This window comes from Anolis sagrei, chromosome 4, assembly GCF_037176765.1.
Source record: "Anolis sagrei isolate rAnoSag1 chromosome 4, rAnoSag1.mat, whole genome shotgun sequence".
NCBI lineage: Eukaryota > Metazoa > Chordata > Lepidosauria > Squamata > Dactyloidae > Anolis > Anolis sagrei.
In genome coordinates, this window is record NC_090024.1 from 30026597 (window position 1) to 30045174 (window position 18578).

General features: G+C 41.6%; 1 protein-coding gene and 1 non-coding gene across 2 annotated transcripts; one reads left to right on the forward strand and one right to left on the reverse strand.

The window, feature by feature from the left end:
* Window positions 1-7129: 7129 nt before the first annotated feature.
* Window positions 7130-17639, reverse strand: ODF1 (outer dense fiber of sperm tails 1). Its single transcript, XM_060771696.2, has 2 exons — window positions 17344-17639; window positions 7130-7474 (listed from the first exon to the last, which is right to left on the reverse strand). The coding sequence occupies exons 1-2, from the start codon at window positions 17637-17639 to the stop codon at window positions 7153-7155; spliced, it is 618 nt and encodes a 205-aa protein (XP_060627679.2). The 3' UTR covers window positions 7130-7152.
* LOC132775272 (U6 spliceosomal RNA) lies at window positions 10182-10288 on the forward strand. The gene has a single exon (XR_009631480.2). It is a non-coding gene; the product is annotated as a U6 spliceosomal RNA (small nuclear RNA).
* Window positions 17640-18578: the final 939 nt, after the last annotated feature.

The following is an 18578-nucleotide window of genomic DNA, read 5'->3' on the forward strand; positions in this document are numbered from 1 at the left end:
CATACTTTCCCCATTGATTCCCCCCATCATTGAGGCCCCTTTTACACTGCCATATAAAATCTGGATTATCTGCTTTGAACTGGATTATATGGCAACGTAGACTCATATAATCCAGTTCAAAACAGATGTGGATAATCTGGATCATAAGGCAGTGTTGAAGGGACCTCAGACTAACTAGTATCAGTGACAGTTTCATGTTTAGGGGCTTTACGATTTAGTTAATTAAAACGAATGATAAAATAATAGCTATTTTATATGGGGAGACGCCTGGCCCTACAGCAGTACGTGTGAAAAAGATCTTGGAGTCCTTGTAGACAACAATAAAACATGAGCCAACAATGTCATGCAGCAGCAAAAAAAGCCAATGGGATTTTGGGCTGCATTAATTGGAGTCTAGTGTCTAGATCCAGGGAAGTCATGCTACCCCTCTATTCTGCCTTAGACCACACCTGGAATACTGTGTCCAATTCTGGGCACCACAACTGAAGAGAGCTATTGACAAGCTGGAATGTGTCCAGAGGAGGGCAACTGAAATGATCAAGGGTCTGGAGAACAAGCCCTAGGGGGAGTGGCTTAAAGAGCTGGTGTAACGCAGTTAGGAGAGAGGAGGGACAATTTATTATTTATTACTCTTAATGGTGCCACCAATGTGTGATGTGAGGTATTATTGGGAGAAATGGCACACTGGACGCAGAATTAAGGGAGGTGAGGCAGTCTTCAAACAAAAGTTAACAAGTTTATTGAGCACAAAGCGTGTGGTTGCAAGTGGTAACTTTTCTTATGGAACTCAGAATAATGCTTGGTTAGATGAATGTTACACTCTTTCAGGTTATACAGTATCTTCTTGACATAGAGCACTTGCTTCGGACAAAGTATCAATACAGGGATATTTCCCTTATTTGATCCTTCCTAGATCAAATTCTAAATAAGCTATTCTTTAGCCTCTCCTTGGACTAAAGAGTTCCGGCTATGTTTCCCCCTTTCGGCTACCCTAGCCAGAGAAACTTTCAATAGCCAGACCCGGCTTTCCAAAGCCTCGAAACTTTGCTTCAGAAGTCACTCAGCCACCTTTTCCTCTCCTTCTCTCTCAACTCCTCACTCTAACTCCTCACTGCTAAACCCAAACTCTGACTGTTTACTCCTCTGAACCTAAACTCTAACTCTGACTGAACTTAAACTGTCGTTTTTTCAAACTCTCCCCTCTAAGCTCCTCCCACTTCTCGACAGCATCGTCTCCATGGTAACGCACTCCTCTCAGCTAGGCCGCTCCAGCATTAGTGCCACCAATCCAAACACAAATACAGTTAAAATCATACAATTTATAATCAACTTCTTTACAGCTGGGCATGTTTAGCCTTTGGAAGAGAAGTATGAGAGGAGACATAATGGCCATGTAAGACAGATGTTTGTAATTTGGGGACTGCCTGTATTAACAGACTTCTGTTATGTTTACCATTGTCTCTGTTCCTGTTAAGGTTTGGCAGAGGTTTAGGCTACTTTTACCACAGTGAAGCTACTGGACAATGTATCTACCAGACATAAGGCAGACATGGGCAAACTTTGGTCCTCCAGGTGTTTTGGACTTCAACTCGTAACAATTCCTAACAGTCTCAGGCCCCTTCCTTTTTCCCCCTCAGCCACTTAAGCCCACTTCAGTTTGCCCATGCCTGCTATAGGGGTTACCTATATGGAGAGATTTTGAAGGGAAGCAGGGGCAAAGCGAGTGACAGAAGTCCAAGGGGTCAATTCGGAAAAAAGAATCTTCACAACACCATTCTATTTTTATGAAAGGCTCATGACATCTTGTTCATTGTGTGTGTGTGTGTGATCCAATAAAATACTTTATAATAAGGGACACTTGCCAGCCTTAAAAGGGCCAAAAATAACAACAAGCAGCATTCTGGCTCTAAAATAACAGTGGTTCTCAACCTTCCTCAACCTAAGGCAGAAAGACTGCCTTTTCTAAATGTCCTAGTTATCCACAAACCAGATCAACAATTGGGTCGCACCGTCTACAGAAAACCCACACACAGAGATAGATATCTACATAAAAACTCCAACCATCACCCAAGTCAAAAAAGAAGCACCATCAAAGCCTTGGCAGACCGTGCAAAAAGAATCTGCGAACCCCACCTCCTCCAAGATGAACTGAACCACCTCAACTGGGCTCTCCAGGCCAATGGAGACTCCACCTCCGACATCAGAAGAGCTGCAAGACCAAGAAGAAGCCACAAGAGTAAAGATGAAGATCCACCCAGAGAAAAAGTGTTCCTGCCATACATCAAGGGAACTACTGACCGCATAGGGAAGCTGTTGAGGAAACACAACATACAAACAAACTACAAACCCACCAAGAAAATCCAACAAATGCTACGTTCAGCAAAGGACAAGAGGGATCCTCTCACCTCTGCAGGAGTCTACTGTATACCATGCAGCTGTGGACAAGTCTACAGAGGGACCACCAAACGCAGCGCCCAGACACGCATCAAGGAACATGAAAGGCACTGCAGACTACTCCAACCAGAGAAGTCAGCCATAGCAGAGCACCTGATGAACCAGTCTGGTCACAGCATATTATTTGAGAACACAGAAATGCTGGACCACACCAACAACCACCATGTCAGACTACACAGAGAAGCCATTGAAATCCACAAGCATGTGGACAATTTCAACAGAAAGGAAGAGACCATGAAAATGAACAAAATCTGGCTACCAGTATTAAAAAACTCTAAAATTACAACAGCAAAACAGCAGAGAGGAAACAACCAGGTACATCTTAATACCTCTCAACAAGAGATTTTCCCAGGCTCAGGCAGGCCTTCAAATGCTAATGAAGGTGGTCAGTTGAAACATTCACACCTAGCTCCAGCAGAGAAGAGCTCTTTGCCCCACCCCAGCCATTCCACAGATATATAAACCCATTGTCCTATTTCCAACAGACCTCACTACCTCTGAGGATGCTTGCCATAGATGCAGGCGAAACGTCAGGAGAAATGCCTCTAGAACATGGCCCTATAGCCCGAAAAAACCCACAAGAACCTAGTGATTCCAGCCATGAAAGCCTTCAACAATACATCTTCTTAATGCCGCGACCCATAGGTACAGTTCCTCATGTTGTGGTGACCCCAACCATAAAATTATTTTCGTTGCTACTGTTATGAATCGTAATGTCAGTATCTGATATGCAGGACGTATTTTTGTTCACTGGACCAAATTTGGCACAAATACCCAATATACCCAAATTTGAATAGTGGTGGGTTTGGGGGGGGGGGGTTGATTTTGTCATTTGGGAGTTGTATTTGCTGGGATTTATAGTTCACCTACAATCAAAGAGCAATCTGAACTCCACCAACGATGAAATTGAACCAGACTTGGTACAAAGAACTCCTGTGACCAACAGAAAATACTGGAAGGGTTTGGTGGGCAATGACCTTGAGTTTTGAATTGTAGTTCACCTACATCCAAAGAGCACTGTGGACTCAAACAATGATAGATCTGGACCAAACTTGGCACAGATACTCAATATGCCCAAATGTGAACACTGGTGGAGTTTGGGGAAGTAGACCTTGACATTTGGAAGATGTAGTTACTGGGATTTATAGTTCACTTACAACCAAAGAGCATTCTGAACCCCACCAATGATAGAACTGGGCCGAATTTTCCACACAGAACCCCCCTGACCAACAGAAAATGCTGTTTTCTGATGGTCTTTGGCAAACCTTCTGATATCCTCTTACGACCCCCCCCCAGAGGTCCTGACCCCCAAGTTGAGAAACACAGCCTTATAATAAAAGTGACAACTTATTGTCCATTTATTTTTCTATTAGTATATGTGTCTAGGAAAAACAAAATGTCATTGTCTGTGTATATATGTGCAAATTAATACTGAAAGTAATTTTATTTCTGTTGTAAACAGGAATAAGGAGGATATGTAGAGAATTGCACACAATTATTTTTAGAAGGGCTTATTTTCAGAAGGGTCACCTAGGGAAAATCAACACCTAGTGCCAATATTACCCTAATATGGGAAGGGAGCAAAGATTAATTCAGGACATGCTTATGGCAGCCTGTGAAATTTCACCTGCCAGTAGATATAAAAAGTTACACAGTAGTTTGAATTTTGTACAAAGATATGCCATCTAGTGGTAAAAACAATGCTTCTTCCAAACTCCTTTTCCTTTAGTGAAGCCTAGAAAGGGAGCCTGTAGAGTAGAGGAACAAAAATTTAATAGACTCTGGGGGCCTGAGCCGTCAGGAATTGTGGGAGTTGAAGTCCAAAACACCAGAAGAGCCAAAGTTTACCCATGCCTGCTCTAAACCTATAGACCCTGTCTTTAAACTGGAGATGCGAAAACATGTATTTTACAATTATTATTATTATTATTATTATTATTATTATTATTATTATTATTAGAAACACAACAAGATTAGGACACAGTAAACAAGATCACTATGCTGGTTGTTGTATTGGATCACACGTTGGACACTTCCCAAGTGTCTAGGACGATGTGATGTATCAGCAAATAATGCGTGCAGATCCCAGTAAGATGGCATTTTGCAGCTGACTGATGATAATTTTGTCAGCGCCGATTGTGGGGACCACCTTGACTGGCTTGTGCCAGAGTCTTTGCAGTTTGACCTTTAAATCCTCATATCGTGTCATCTTTTCCAGTTTTTTTCTCTTTAATCCTGCTGTCGCCTGGGATTGCAACATTGATGATCCATACTTGGTTTTTTAAAACGATTGCAAGGTATTGTGCTCCAAAACTCTGTCAGTCTGAATTTGCAAGTCCCAGAGTATCTTGCCATGTTCCTTTTCTGTAACTTTTTCAGGCTTGTGATCCCACAAGTTCTTTGTCACAGGCAGATGGTATTTGTGGAACAAGTTCCACTGAATCATCTGAGCAATGGTGTTATACCTCTGCTTGTAGTCTGTCTGCAAGATCTTGCAGCAGCTGAGAATGTGATTCCTTGCAGTCTACACTTGGGATTATTATTATTACTACTACTATTATTACTATGATAATGATGATGATGATGATGGCTACTGGAAATCCATGGCTACTGGAAATACTGTACTTTAACTCTTATATATATGAAAAAGGAAGCATCCTCTTCTCCAAGTCAACTGTCAAAAGCCAAGAACTTTGAGCCAGGAGAACCCCAAATAAATATTTCCTGTACTTATTACTTTTTATTACTTTTGCCACCACATGCCAGTTCTTGTCTTTTTAATACCTAGGAAAATAGTGGCAGTGGCCACTATTTTCCGCCTCCACAGAATGACCCTTGACTTATCTGTGGGTCATGGCAAAATCCATAATTTTGGTCCCCAAACTAATACATGACTAATACATGAGGTTAATTTATAGAACAGTATATGGGCAGTCCCTGAATTATAAACATCCGACTTACAAATGACTCAGAGTTAAGAACAGGGGTTTGACAACAGGAAGTGAGAGAACTCTATCCCTTGGAAGGGAAATTCACTCCTGAAAGAGTGATTACAGGGAAAAGGTGTCTATACTGAAGTTTTTTTCTCTCCAGTCCTTGTTTCCACAACAAGCCACATTCTTCCAAATCCAGTTATTACAGGGACAGAAAGTGAGGTGAAATCTTCTGGAGAGGGGCACAGACAGCAAAACCAACACCACAAGGGTGTTAACCCTTTCCTATGCTATTGAAAGTTGCTATCATAACTTGGGAACTGCCTATATACAATTGTTATATTATGGGGTTTTTTTCCATGTTGGGAGCGACTTGAGAAACTGCAAGTCGCTTTTGGTGTGAGAGAATTGGCCATCTGCAAGGACGCTGCCCAGGGGATGTCTGGATGTTTTACCATCCTGTGGGAGGCTTCTCTCGTGTCCCTGCGTGAGAAGCTGGAGCTGACAGATGGGAGCTCACCCTGCTCCCTGGATTCAAACTGCCAACCTTTCAGTGAGCAGTCCTGCTGGGACATGGATTTAACCCATTGCGCCACTGGAGGCTCATGTTAAATTATGATGATTAACAATGAGTGCTAATATCACTCCTTTTGCAACTTAATAGTGAGAGTTTATTGTTTCCTTGGTTATCCAATGTAGCTTCTTTGATTGGCAGAGGAAGAATATCAGACAGGTCGAGCCCTAGTTTATTCTGCTGCCGCGAGCTTTGTTGCGAGTGTTGAGGCACCAACAAGGTGAACAAGAAGAGACTTCTGTGTTTACCAGCCCAGTGACTTGGTGTTGGGCTTCCTACAGGAATATTAGCAGGATTGGAGTGTTTTGGAAGAGACTCATTACAGCGGCAGCTCAGTTAGTCCAGCCCCAGCTATTTGCATTCAACCATCAGACTTCCCTAGATAATGCAGGCAGCAACTGGTCTAGGGTTGTTGAAAACAACTCACTTGGCGTGAGACATCAAAACCAGCTCAAAGAGGGTTCTGTTCTTGAATCAAGACTACTCTTCACACTCTCTCACCTCATTAGTTTTTATTCTCCAAGCTCCTGACTGATACCCTGAGTCTTGATCTCTGGACTGCTCGTCAACTACATGGCTTCTTAGTTGTATGATACTTACAGCATTTGTATATTTGCTTTTTAAAAGTAACTATCTCAGTTTTTGAGAAATGGTAAACTTAAACAATATTTTAAAATTGCAATTATTATAATGGTTACCTACTTCTTTTGTGGCCTCAGAATAACAATATCTCAATATATTTCAAAGCAAAGATGAGAAACTATTGGGGGTGAGGAGGTTGGAGGGGGCTGTTCCCCTCCAGACCCCCAACCACCAAAACACAAATCCCACAGAATTCTTTGCTCCAAAATGCTCCTTTTGGGGGTGTTGGAAGGGCCGTGAAAAGCACAAAATGTGCTTGGGGAAGTCCATGCGGCCCAAGAGAATGCCCTCTCACCCACTAAACAGCTCCAGCAGCAGCTATAAGCTATAAGGAAGCTCTCTTAAAAATAAACTAGCTAAATAAATAGATACAACTAAAAATAAATACATAAATTGCAGTCAAACCAGCAGATATGCAGCATTGTCATTGTTGGAAGAAGGTTAACACAGTTGCTAACACATGTCTAAAGGGCAGTGTTGGAAGAAGTGCCGCAGGGGCCTTGGGAATCCACCGATGGTGGCCTCCTTCATCTGAACGGCTACCAGAGCCTAACAATCCAGCAGACTCAGGAGGCAAGGTGGCACGGAGCCAGGAGACTCTATCCTCACAAGGCTGCTGGGCCCAATGGTGTACGTGATTTCATTCTCAGCCACCCCTGGCGGCAAGCAAATCTCCTTGGTGATTGTGGAGTAATTGTATTCCTTCCCTCGCGAGGTCTTGAATTCTTCTTCATGTTCTGCCGAAACTTTAACCTTCCCATCTTGAATTTTCACCGTGATATCATCCGGATCAAACCCCTTGACGTCCATTAAAGCTAACAACTTTGGGCGATTACATGTTGACAGCATTTTAGTAACCCTTCTTCGAATCCTGAAATGTTTGGAAAAGAAAAGAGGATACCAGTATAAGGTTTAAGTATGAATCTCACCTACAGAATGCAATGTGAAAATCAGGTCTGATGATTAAGGACCTCATCACATTGAGGTCAGTAAGCTGTGCGATTGCAGGGGGATTCACCATGGATTGTGGCAAATTAGCCGGGGTGTGTGGGGAACCTGTCACCCTACATCACCCGCATTGCCGTTGACCTCATCTCAAGGCGGGAAGCGTTGCCAGCTGACTCTCCGCCCCATTCTTCTCTATGGACCACAGGAACCCTCCCGTGTTCCCAGTGCTGCCTCTTACGACAGTTCGAACTCACTTCAGGCATAAAACCCCACGTGATGTAGATGTACATCATGTGATGGGATCCAGTGGTCTTTGTGCCTGGAGTGAGGTCGAATTTAAGTAGGACGGGCAATTTTGCATGTGTGATGAGTTTGTAAATGACATGATGCTATGCTGAACTGTGAAGGCAAGTTGCTTTTATTCAGTAATTCATACTATTTAATCTCCACCCAGCCTAACTAGAAGGTTGGTCAGTAAGTGACAAAGGCCCCATCTACACTGTCATGTAATCTGGTTTCTGAATCCAGATTATCTGCTTTGAACTGAATTATATGGCAGTGTAGACTCATATCATCCAGTTCAAAGCAGATAATCTAGATTCAGAAACTGGATTAGGTGGTAGTGTAACACCATCCAAAGTGGCTATTGCAGTAATTCTCAACTTCTTGTGAGGTTTCTGGATTTCAGCTCCCAGAAACTTCAGCTGCCTTGGCCATTGATCAGGGATTCTGGGAGCTCAAATCCACATCCCCTGGAAAATCAGAGTTTGGGAAACAGTGAGGGTCGACCCAGACAGGCCTATATCCCTGGACCTGTGTGAGTTATCGAAGGCATCCAAATGATGTCTCCAGTAAAAACAAATTAATTAAGTTTTTTTCTGAATTCATAAAATACCTGGCAAGATCTGGATCTTTCAGGCTCCAGCAGCCCAAAAAACTGAGATGGCTATGTGAGTTGGGTCCAGGAATCGTGTGGCGCCATCCCATTGCCAAGGCTTATACCTGGTAAGATCTAGATAAGATCCAGATCTTATCAGGTGTGCGCCTTGGTAATGGGATGGCGCCGCGCGATTCCTGGACCCAACTCACATAGCCATCTCAGTGTTTTGGGCTCCTGGAGCCTGAAAGACTGAGAGGCAACCCAACCTCTCCCCCCAAACCCAGAATTTTCCCCTAAAAATACAGTAAAACCTATCTGACTGCCCTAACCTTTTTCCTTGTGCCCTCCTGGCATGAGGAAATGACGCACCAGGAGATGTGGGGAGGGCGAGGAGGAAACTTATGGGGGCCAAGTAAGTTTTACTTAATTTTTAGGGGGAAATTGGGGAGCTTCAGGGTGGCTATATGCCATCCCAATTTTAATCATGTTGGCATGTAGCCAGCCACTCCCACCCAGAAAATCTTGGTTTTTTTTGGGGGGGGGGGAGTGGAGATGGGAATCTATGCCAAAGAGGGTTTTTAAAACCTGCTTTGGCATAGATTTTGGTGTTGTCTGTAAGAACCCTGAGCTATTTCTACCATCAACAGAACAATAATTAGGAATAACTGTGATCGGAATCCGTCGAGGGACTGCCTGTGAAAGCATCTGTCTTTGGGGGTCCTCAACCATTTCCATTAAAAGTACTTGACAAGGCACCTAACAACAAAGTGCATATAAAATACCAAGAATTAATGCACAGAAACACATAAAACAAAACACAGCAGCTGAAACTCTGTATCAGGGCAGATTAGTATAAATCTCCACACAAAGACATGTGGATTCAATGAGAAATTGAACCAAAAAATGCAGAATTGAATGTATATCTAAATGCTCATGTGCATCCATGTGCAATGTGTATGAGCATCTATGTGAAATGTACACCTGTGTATAAGAATGGCACTGTATATACAACTCAGCTTCTCCAACCTTGAACTCAATATAGCCATTCCACTTTGAACAAAAATATCCAACTGCTTGGGAAGAACATTTTGTTGGTTTAAAACAACGTCAACATCCCAACCTCAAGTTAAAGAAAAATCTGTAAGAAAAAAGGATGCCAGAATAAGCATAGACCAGAATGAACAGATTACAGTAATTTTATTTTGAATTATATGTTTGAGGGGGGAAGAAGAATGCAAGGTACTTTTTCCCAAACAAAATGTAATATTACTCTACCTTGAGGAGGAGGGGAACAATATATGTGTGTGTGACATTTTCCTTGCTATATTCTGCTATATTGTGGCCTCATCCAAACTTTTTGCTCCATGACAGGCAGATGCTGCTGTGGATGAGCATTATGTGCAAAGCACAGAAGAGAGGGAGGGAGAAGTAGGAAAAGGAAGTCTGCAGTTTGCAGCTTTGTGATGCAGAGACATGGTTTTGAAAGGAAGCTGCAGAGTGAAAGAGAAAGAGAGCGGACACACAGAGAGACCAAAGACAGAACACAGAGGCACACAGAGATGGCATCACGCCAGACGAGAGGCACATGGAACAATAAAGGCAGCACAAGAAAGAGGAAAAAGACAAAAAGAAGCATAGAAACAAAAGAGTGTCATAACTGGAGAGTGGAAAGTGACTTATTGCACTACCTCAACATAGTTACAAGGTGCTTTCAGCAGTCTAAACACAGGAGTCCCACATCTGTTGAATTGTGCTGGCTTTATCAGCATATATACTAACATTGGAACAATACAGAAAAGATTAGCATGGCCCCTGCGCAAGGATGACCCGTACATTTGTGAAGTGTTCTATATTTTTTTACATATATGTAATTAATACTATATATATATATATATATGAATTTGCAATTGTATTTGTAACTATAACTGTATTTGTAATTGAAACCAAAGAAGAAATATCGCAACTGGTTCTGTAATTGTAATGGTTTAGAAAATGTAAATGTTGCAAGCATTGTAAATATTGCAAAACTATGTCTCATTTGATTGTAGTTGCCAGCAAATGTGTTTGTAGTACATTTTTATTATAATAAACATTACTTATACCACCCCAAACATTACTTATACTCTGCTTGCAAACTGGTTTGAGATGAGTTTGATTTTTTTTTCCATGTCAGGAGTGACTTGAGAAACTGCAAGTTGCTTATATTGTGAGAGGGCTGATAGTCAGCAAGGACGTTGCCCAGTGGACACCCGGAAGTTTTACCATCCTTGTGGGAGGCTTCTCTCATGTACCCGAATGGGGAGCTGGAGCTGACAGAGGGAACTCAACCCACTCTCCCCGGATTCGGACCACTGACCTGTCAGTCAGCAGTCCTGCCAGCACAAGAGTTTAACCCATTGTACCACGGGGCAATGATGTTATGGAACGGGGAGTGTTTTGATTCGTTTTTAGGGAGCTTCTAATGTGCACCTCAACCCTCATGTGATGATGTCTGATGTGAACTGAGATGGACTAGACAGCCCTTGCAGAACCTTCCAAATTTATGATTTAGTGTTGCACGGACTCTGTTTATTTATTCATTTCTACCCTGCCTTTCTCTCAGCCTAATATCGAAAGTAGCTTACAAAATACAAAAGAAAAATCAGAATTGTGTTTTACAAATTAAAAAAACCCCACACACAATTAAATTACAATTTTGTTTAAAAGGGACATGATTTAAAATGGTTTAAATACACTTAAAACATAACTGTATGGAAATGAACCTCACAGGATTTTCTTTACAATATTTGTTCAGAGGAGGTTTGTCTTTTCCTCTAAGGCTGGGAAAGAGTTTAACAGAAGATCAGCTAGTGGCATTTCCATGAATGAGCAGGGATTCAAATCCTTTGTGAACTTAGGTTATTTTTTTTCGAGGGGTAGAATTTCACTGCAATATTAATTATTCCAAATAGTATGCCCCTGCTCATCATTAGCCCATTACAGACAACAAAATGAACACCACAGGAATGTTAACCCTTCCCTTTGCTATCCAAAGCTAAAATATATGTATATTTGGCTGGAGTTACACTTATGATATCACATGGACCTTGAGAAGCATGGAGGACCATCTGTCTAGCGAAGGGAATCATACTTTTCAATCCCCAATAGTCCTGTTTCAAGTTCTGTCTTTCTATCACATCTGTTTCCCTCTTCAATTTCCCCCCAGCATTCCCCTCATTGTTGCCCGTGTTTGCACCATCACATGGAGAATCCTCAAGGAAAACGTCAGTATTGAAAGCCAAGATTACTACAAACCTCATCCCCTTTGCCATGATAAGTCTTCCCCATGCTTCCCTTCCCTTCATTAGACCAGTATAATTTTAAACCCTTTGGATTCATCCCATCTTGCAAGACTGTGCTTCTCTTCATTAGACCAATGTAATTACAAACCATTTTGCCATGATCCCCTCCTGCTAGGTTTTCCTTCCCTCTAATAGATCAGTGTTATGTTGAAAAGCTAACAAGAGCACAATTTTGAGCCTAGATTGCTATTAAGGAGAAAATGCAGTTGAATCAAAGTGGTGAGAAACGGCCATTCCTCCATGTCACTGAAATGGGAAAATCTGTCAGATACCATCACATGTTTTTTGGCATTAGCGATGATTCTGGAGTGCACCAGGGCCTCAGAACATGACACTTGCCTGTGTTCTGAACTCCCTCCTTTCAGAATGCTTCATCTCAATTTCAAGGATGAAGGGCAGCGGATGACGGCTGGAAGTAGGCAATTGTAATGTGATGAGCTCCGTGCCTCTTTGTCCTTGAAATGGAGATGAAGTGTCCTACGACAGGGAAATGCTCTGTGTAATGGGGTCCTTAGGAAATGTACCTGTTCTGACTGAAAAACAAATTCAATGTAAGAACAAAACTGCAGAACCCATCTTGTTCGTAACTTGGGGACTGCCTGTATACCAACTCTAATGTCTGACATCAGCAACAAATGTAGTCTTGGACCTTTCGAGTCAGAGTTTGGTACCTGTACTATTAAAATTTGTGTTCCAGCTGCACCCATACCTTGGGATTCTAGATCTGGCCATGGTAGTACATGCCTTAGTTACATCTCGACTGCACTACTGCAACGCACTCTACGTGGGGCTGCCTTTAAAGAATGCTTGGAAGCTTCTGCTGGTTCAGAAGTCAGCAGCCAGGTTACTAACAGGAGCACTGTACAGGGAGAGAACAACCTCCATGTTACAGCAGGCTCCAGTGGCTTCCAATTTACTACCAGGTGAAATTGAAAATGCTGGTCATTACCTTTAAAACCCTAAATGGTTTGGATCCAGACTACCTGACCAAATGCCTCTCCTCATATGAACCTGCCCAGATACTGCGTTCTTCAGGGGAGGCTTTCCTCTCGGTCCCACACATTTTTCCCCATCTGATGAAGGAAAGGGCAATATGAAAATATGCATTGCTGCCCTTTTCCCCATCTGATGGGAATAGGGCCCCAATCTGCCTTGTCCCGTTGCCCCCATCTGATTGGGGGCGGAGGGGAGGGGGAGGAGTGAGGGCACGTGAGGTGCCACAAAGGGGGAGAGGTGTCTGATGAGGTCCTGAAACTGCATCTGTGAAATGGTTGAGCATTAGATTACAACTCTGAAGACCAGGGTTCAAATTCCTACTGAACCTCACAAACCCAGTGGATGACCTTGGATAAGCCACACTCTCTCAGCCTCAAGAGGAAAGCAAAGGCTTCTGAACAAATATTGCTAAGAAAACCCCATGATATATTCACTTTGGAATTACCATTAGCCAGAAATGATTTGAAGGTACATAACAACAAGAACATATCATGGTAGAGATTCATTAGTAGCAAACAATATAGATAAAGCAACAATTAGTTAATAGAGTGCAGGTAGAGATGGAGAAGTGATGAGCAAACTTGCAAAGCTGAAAAGATATAGGGCTGAGAAATTTGAGGTTCAGAAATTGGTAAGAGGAGGGTGGGGAAAAGGTTGTGTTTTAAAGTTTTTTTCCAATGGTATTTTCAACTTGTGTTTTTATTTCTTTTACTTTAATTTCATTTTAAATTAGCACATTAACAATTTAAACATTGTATTTTGCTTTTAAATTGTTTTACACTGCCTCGGATCTCATGTTGGGAGAAAAGTGAGATATAAAACAAATAAATATTTTGAAAAGTAGAGGTAGTGTAGTACTTGCCTTAAGCTATATGCATACATATACACACAGTAAGAGGGGACTGTCAACATGTGGGGAAAATACTTCCCCCCAAAAATTTATTTCATAGAGTTGCTTCTTCTATGTCTCATTAAAGTTCCCTGGAGAGCATTGTACTTGTGGTTGAGCAGCGTGCAAGATGAAGACAGGCAAACCAGTGAGCTCTGAACCAGAGAAAGAGAATACATTAATGGGGTTCTCTGGATAAGATATCCGAATCCGGAGGAGACGTAAGGAATGTGACTTTGACCAAACCCAGAGTTCTAGGTTTTAGTGATTTTTGCTTGAAAGGCATAAGGCAAAGGCAGTGATTCAGAAGCAAGAAGGAGGCATATTTCAGGTCTTTGCCAAAGATGGAAAAAAGAAGCAGGGTTTTTTTTTATCGTGTCAGAAGCCACTTGAGAAACTGCAAGTTGCTTCTGGTGTGACAGAACTGGCCGTCTGTTACCCAGGGGACACCTGTGGGAGACTTCTCTGACGTCCCCACATCAGAAACTGGAGCTGACAGATGGGAGCTCACCCCATCTTGTGGAAACAGGTATCTTCTCAGGTTATTGCAAAAGATGGAAGCCTCCAGAAAGATCCTTCCTACAAAATACCCATTGGTGTAAGTTACAATATTCAAGCATTCCCTTCTTCCATTATGCCTTTCCTTGAATTTAGGTTCTCTATATGGTTTTAAGTGGGGAGAAGGTAATCAGGAATTTCCCCTCAAAAAGGAACCTAAATTAAAGCATAGCCATGTGGTTTAACCAGGTGCTCCTTTTATAAGATTCAAGAAACCAAAGGAGAATTTGGGGATGTTCTATAACCAGCAAGGGAGCACATTGCATAACCGGGTAGACATTAGAAAACAACAGAAAGAATACACAGAAGAACCATATAAAAGAGATGAAAAGGTGACAAATTCATTCAAGAAACAGCTGCATGAAGATGAAGTGGAACCTTTCTCTCTCAGCCTGATCTACCTCAAAAGTTGTTATGAGGATTAAGAACAGAGGAGAAAGATTACATGTATTGTCTTGAAGCTCGGCAATCTATTATTTGCATTCTCTCCACCTTTAAGCAAGGCATACAGGCTCTTGGTTAGAGAACAGAAGGAAAGAGAAACATAGTCGTTTTCGTATTAATTTTACATGGTGCATTACTTTAAAAACAAAAACAAAAAATATGGTAGCACTATACAGAGATTACAAATGGTGTGTCTTCGAAGAAGAAAGTTCAAAAGCTCTAACCTATCCTAATGTCTTCCAAATGTTTCTTCTCTTTCCTTAGTGCTTATTTTTACTGAGTGCATTTGGACACAAACAAATGATATGTGACAAAACAGCTTTGACAGCTGTTCAGCTGAGACATAGACTGCCTTGGAGAAGAACTCCTTCTTTGGAAGCCTTTGAGCAGAGGTTGGATACTCAGCTCTTGGGAATGTTTTGACTATGAGTTTCTGTACTGGCAAAGGATTGGACTAAGCAGCCCTTGAGAGTCCTTTCAACTTTTATGAAACTATAATCATACATTTCCATCAGAAAAGCAAAAAATGAAGCTACACCTTTATTCTCCTATTTCTTAATCACTTATTTAAATGAATTTGAAAGCTGGATCATATGTTAACATTATATATCTTCTCCCTGAATTATATGGCTAAAATCTTGCTTTGAGAGGGATACCTCTGACACGTAGCTTAATCTCTCCTATACCCCCCCCCCAAACATCCTTTTTCAGTCATGCAGTCTCCCTTCAAAATAGCAATTTCCATGTAGTTGGTGAATGGTGGGATCAGCAAATATGTGTCCAGATAACCAAATGTGTTGGAACATATATACACAGAGACCCCCCTGGGGAGATCCTGACAGATTATGTTTTTGTAGTATGTCAACCTGTGGGGTCCCCAGGTGTTTTGACTTACAACTCCCAGAAATCCCAGCCAATTTGCCAGCTATTAGGATTTCTGGGAGCTGAAGGCCAAAACATCTGGAGGCCCACAGGTTGGGAACCACTGAGCTACAGGAAAATAGTTTGATGCCTTTCTGCAGAGCTCTCAGAAACAGCTGTGTTGAGGTGGTATGTTACTTAAATGGTGAGTTTGGGACAGGGGAAGGATTTGGGTCATTGCATGGTTGGTAAAGAATTCCAACTTCTGTGATGACAAAAGCGGGTTTCAGTAGAGTATGCTGAATGTATGTTACCATAACTCATCAAGAGGATGACACCTGATATTGGAAAAGTAGGTGTGTTGGCTTAAATCCATTTTCGTCCAGAATAGAATAGACTGATTGAATTAACAGGAGGTTGATAGTTTGTTTATGTTTTTGAAAGATCAATTAGTTCAAAATCACCTTTAGCTGAGTATTAGGGAAAAGGCGAGATAGAAAAAAAATCAAATTGTCTAGGTGCTGCAGGGTATTTTCTAGAGGAAATGATTTCAAAACTGCATCTGGATGTTCCCTGCCAAAGGAAACCCTATGAAATAGTTGGCGTTACACAAGTCAACAGGTGACTTGAAGGAACGTGCACACAAACAGTACATGGCCAAGAAATTGTTCGAAACAGCCACCCAAAAGAATGGAATGCGTACATATGGAATTGACAACTGGAAAACACAAGGAGCTATATCATGAGAACTTGTGCTTCTTTAAACCAATCTGGAAGAGTCCTCAACATCATCAAGGTGGGCACCTGGTAGACTTTCATAGGGAGAGCCTTCTAAAATCAAGATGCCACCCAGAAGATCTTTTTCTATAGCTACTCACTGTATCTCAGATGGCAAAGCAAAGGCTGCTAACTGAAAAGGTGCCAACCTTATTTCCAGCTCCTTTTTCTCCAAGTTGTATTGGAACAGAAGAATGCAAGAAAGATGAAATGGAATGCCAGGAAAAAATAAACTGCCCATTTAATAGAAAATAAAATGGCAACATTTCCTAAACTAAGCACAGAATGTAAGCAAAGGGTGTTATCAAAGCACCTCCAGGAAGTTTAGCGATTGACACACTCTATATAGGAATTTTCTAAAAATAAATAATTTTGGTTACATTTTCTACCACTTACTCTGTGTGAGAGAGAGGATGGTGTGGAATTGGTTGTTGCTCATCTTCTTTTTAAATAGACTAATTAATTACGCTGTTTGTGGCATATACTAATATCTCTCACATCCCACCAATAGTAAAAATTACACAAGTTGAAATCCTATAGTATCTTTGAGCTGTGTCAAAGACTAAGGAAAAGAAAATCAAAATTTTCTCATGCTGGTCTTCTTTTAGAGCAGCGGTAATACAAGTCAAGCTCCCACAATCCAGTCAGAATTATGGGAATTGTAGTCCAGCAGTAACTAGCATACCATGGGTTTGCTACCACAGTTTTAGTGTGCAAGGACAAGCATGGCTTCTGAATAAGGAGAAAGCAAACCACATAACCACAAGAGAGAAAATAAGCTCCACACTAGCTCATCCACAACTACATTTGTTTTAGGAACAGCACACCAGTCAGTTGAAATGGGCCTGGAGATGAAGAAGAAATGGAGAGATTTTTGAGACTTCTTCACTACTCCAGGACATCAGAAAAGAACATTTCCTGTCATAATACACTTTGTCAATTAAGATAACTTATATTTGCTGTGTCAAGGAGCAAAAGCATCCTTTCCTTTTACTGGCTTAATGATATAGCCCAATTAATGATGCAAGTGACGAACAGGCGCTTACCTGGCCAGTTCTTGCTCGGCTTCTATTTTAGCCCTAATTGCCTTGCGCTCCAAAGAAGTGAGGCAGATGGGTCGGCAGGGGCGACAGCATAGTATGTCACAAAGGCAGTGCGGGTATGGATGGAGAAGACAGCAACAATGTGGATGGAGATTTATATCGCAGAGGCAGCGGGCGTTTGTATCACAGCATCGATGGCAGCAGTGCATATCTATCAGTTTCATGCGCCTCTTTATTTCTCTATCTGTTCGCCTTAAATCTCGCCTCACAGCTTCCAAAGCATGACAAAGGGTCGCCATTGGAAAGCACTAAACCATATTAGCGTACGAGTACAGCCTTTGAGAAAAGGGCACTCGTCAGGAAAAAAATTGCTCTGGCAAGCCCTGGCCAGAAGTTTTCATGACTGAGTAAGCTCCTGGTGTTATTACCTCTTTTCTGGCATGCTGTTTTATGACATCATGACTTTGTAGCTCTGTCACAATCTGGCAATTTCCACGGAAACAGTAAGCAGAGGCTAAATAGGACAGTCACTAAGCAGAACAGGCACATTATTTCATACACAAAGGAAACTGAAAGGTCTAAGTTATCAATCTCTGTTAATGTCATGACTAGTTAACATAGTCACAACATAGCTGACATTAAATTTCTTAGTGCATAGTTTATGCTGTGTCCTCTTAGAAAGGAATCAATACAAAGTGGGTCTTCTGAAGGTATTTTGTAGGGATCAAAGATTGATTTTGGTGAACTGGTATAAAACTGTATAGTAGCTGTACAAGGGCACTACTGTTTGGTAGGACTGATATATCAGCTGTATCCCAAGTGAGACACAGAACTGAAATGAGTCCTAAAACTGAGCATGATGGAAAACAGACCTCAAACAATAACTTTGGCCAAAGGCTCTATCAAGTCCCTGCACTACTTTCAGCCCAACCTACTCACAGACTGATTGAGATAGATAGAAGTTTATTCTAAGCATCTTCATGTTATAGAACTTCAGAGTTACACAGACAGCAATGGCGTGCACAAAAGCAATATCTAGTACTTAAATGTTAGACCTTAGTTGAAGTCTAGAAAGTAACAGTGTATTTGTAGCTTAATAGTTATTTATTTGCAGTATTTATGTTCTGCCCTTCTCACCTTGAAGGAGACTCAGAACGGATCACAAAACACATATACAGCAAACATTCAATGCCAGTTGTACAATGAGAAGAAAACAGACAACAGATAGAGGTATGTAT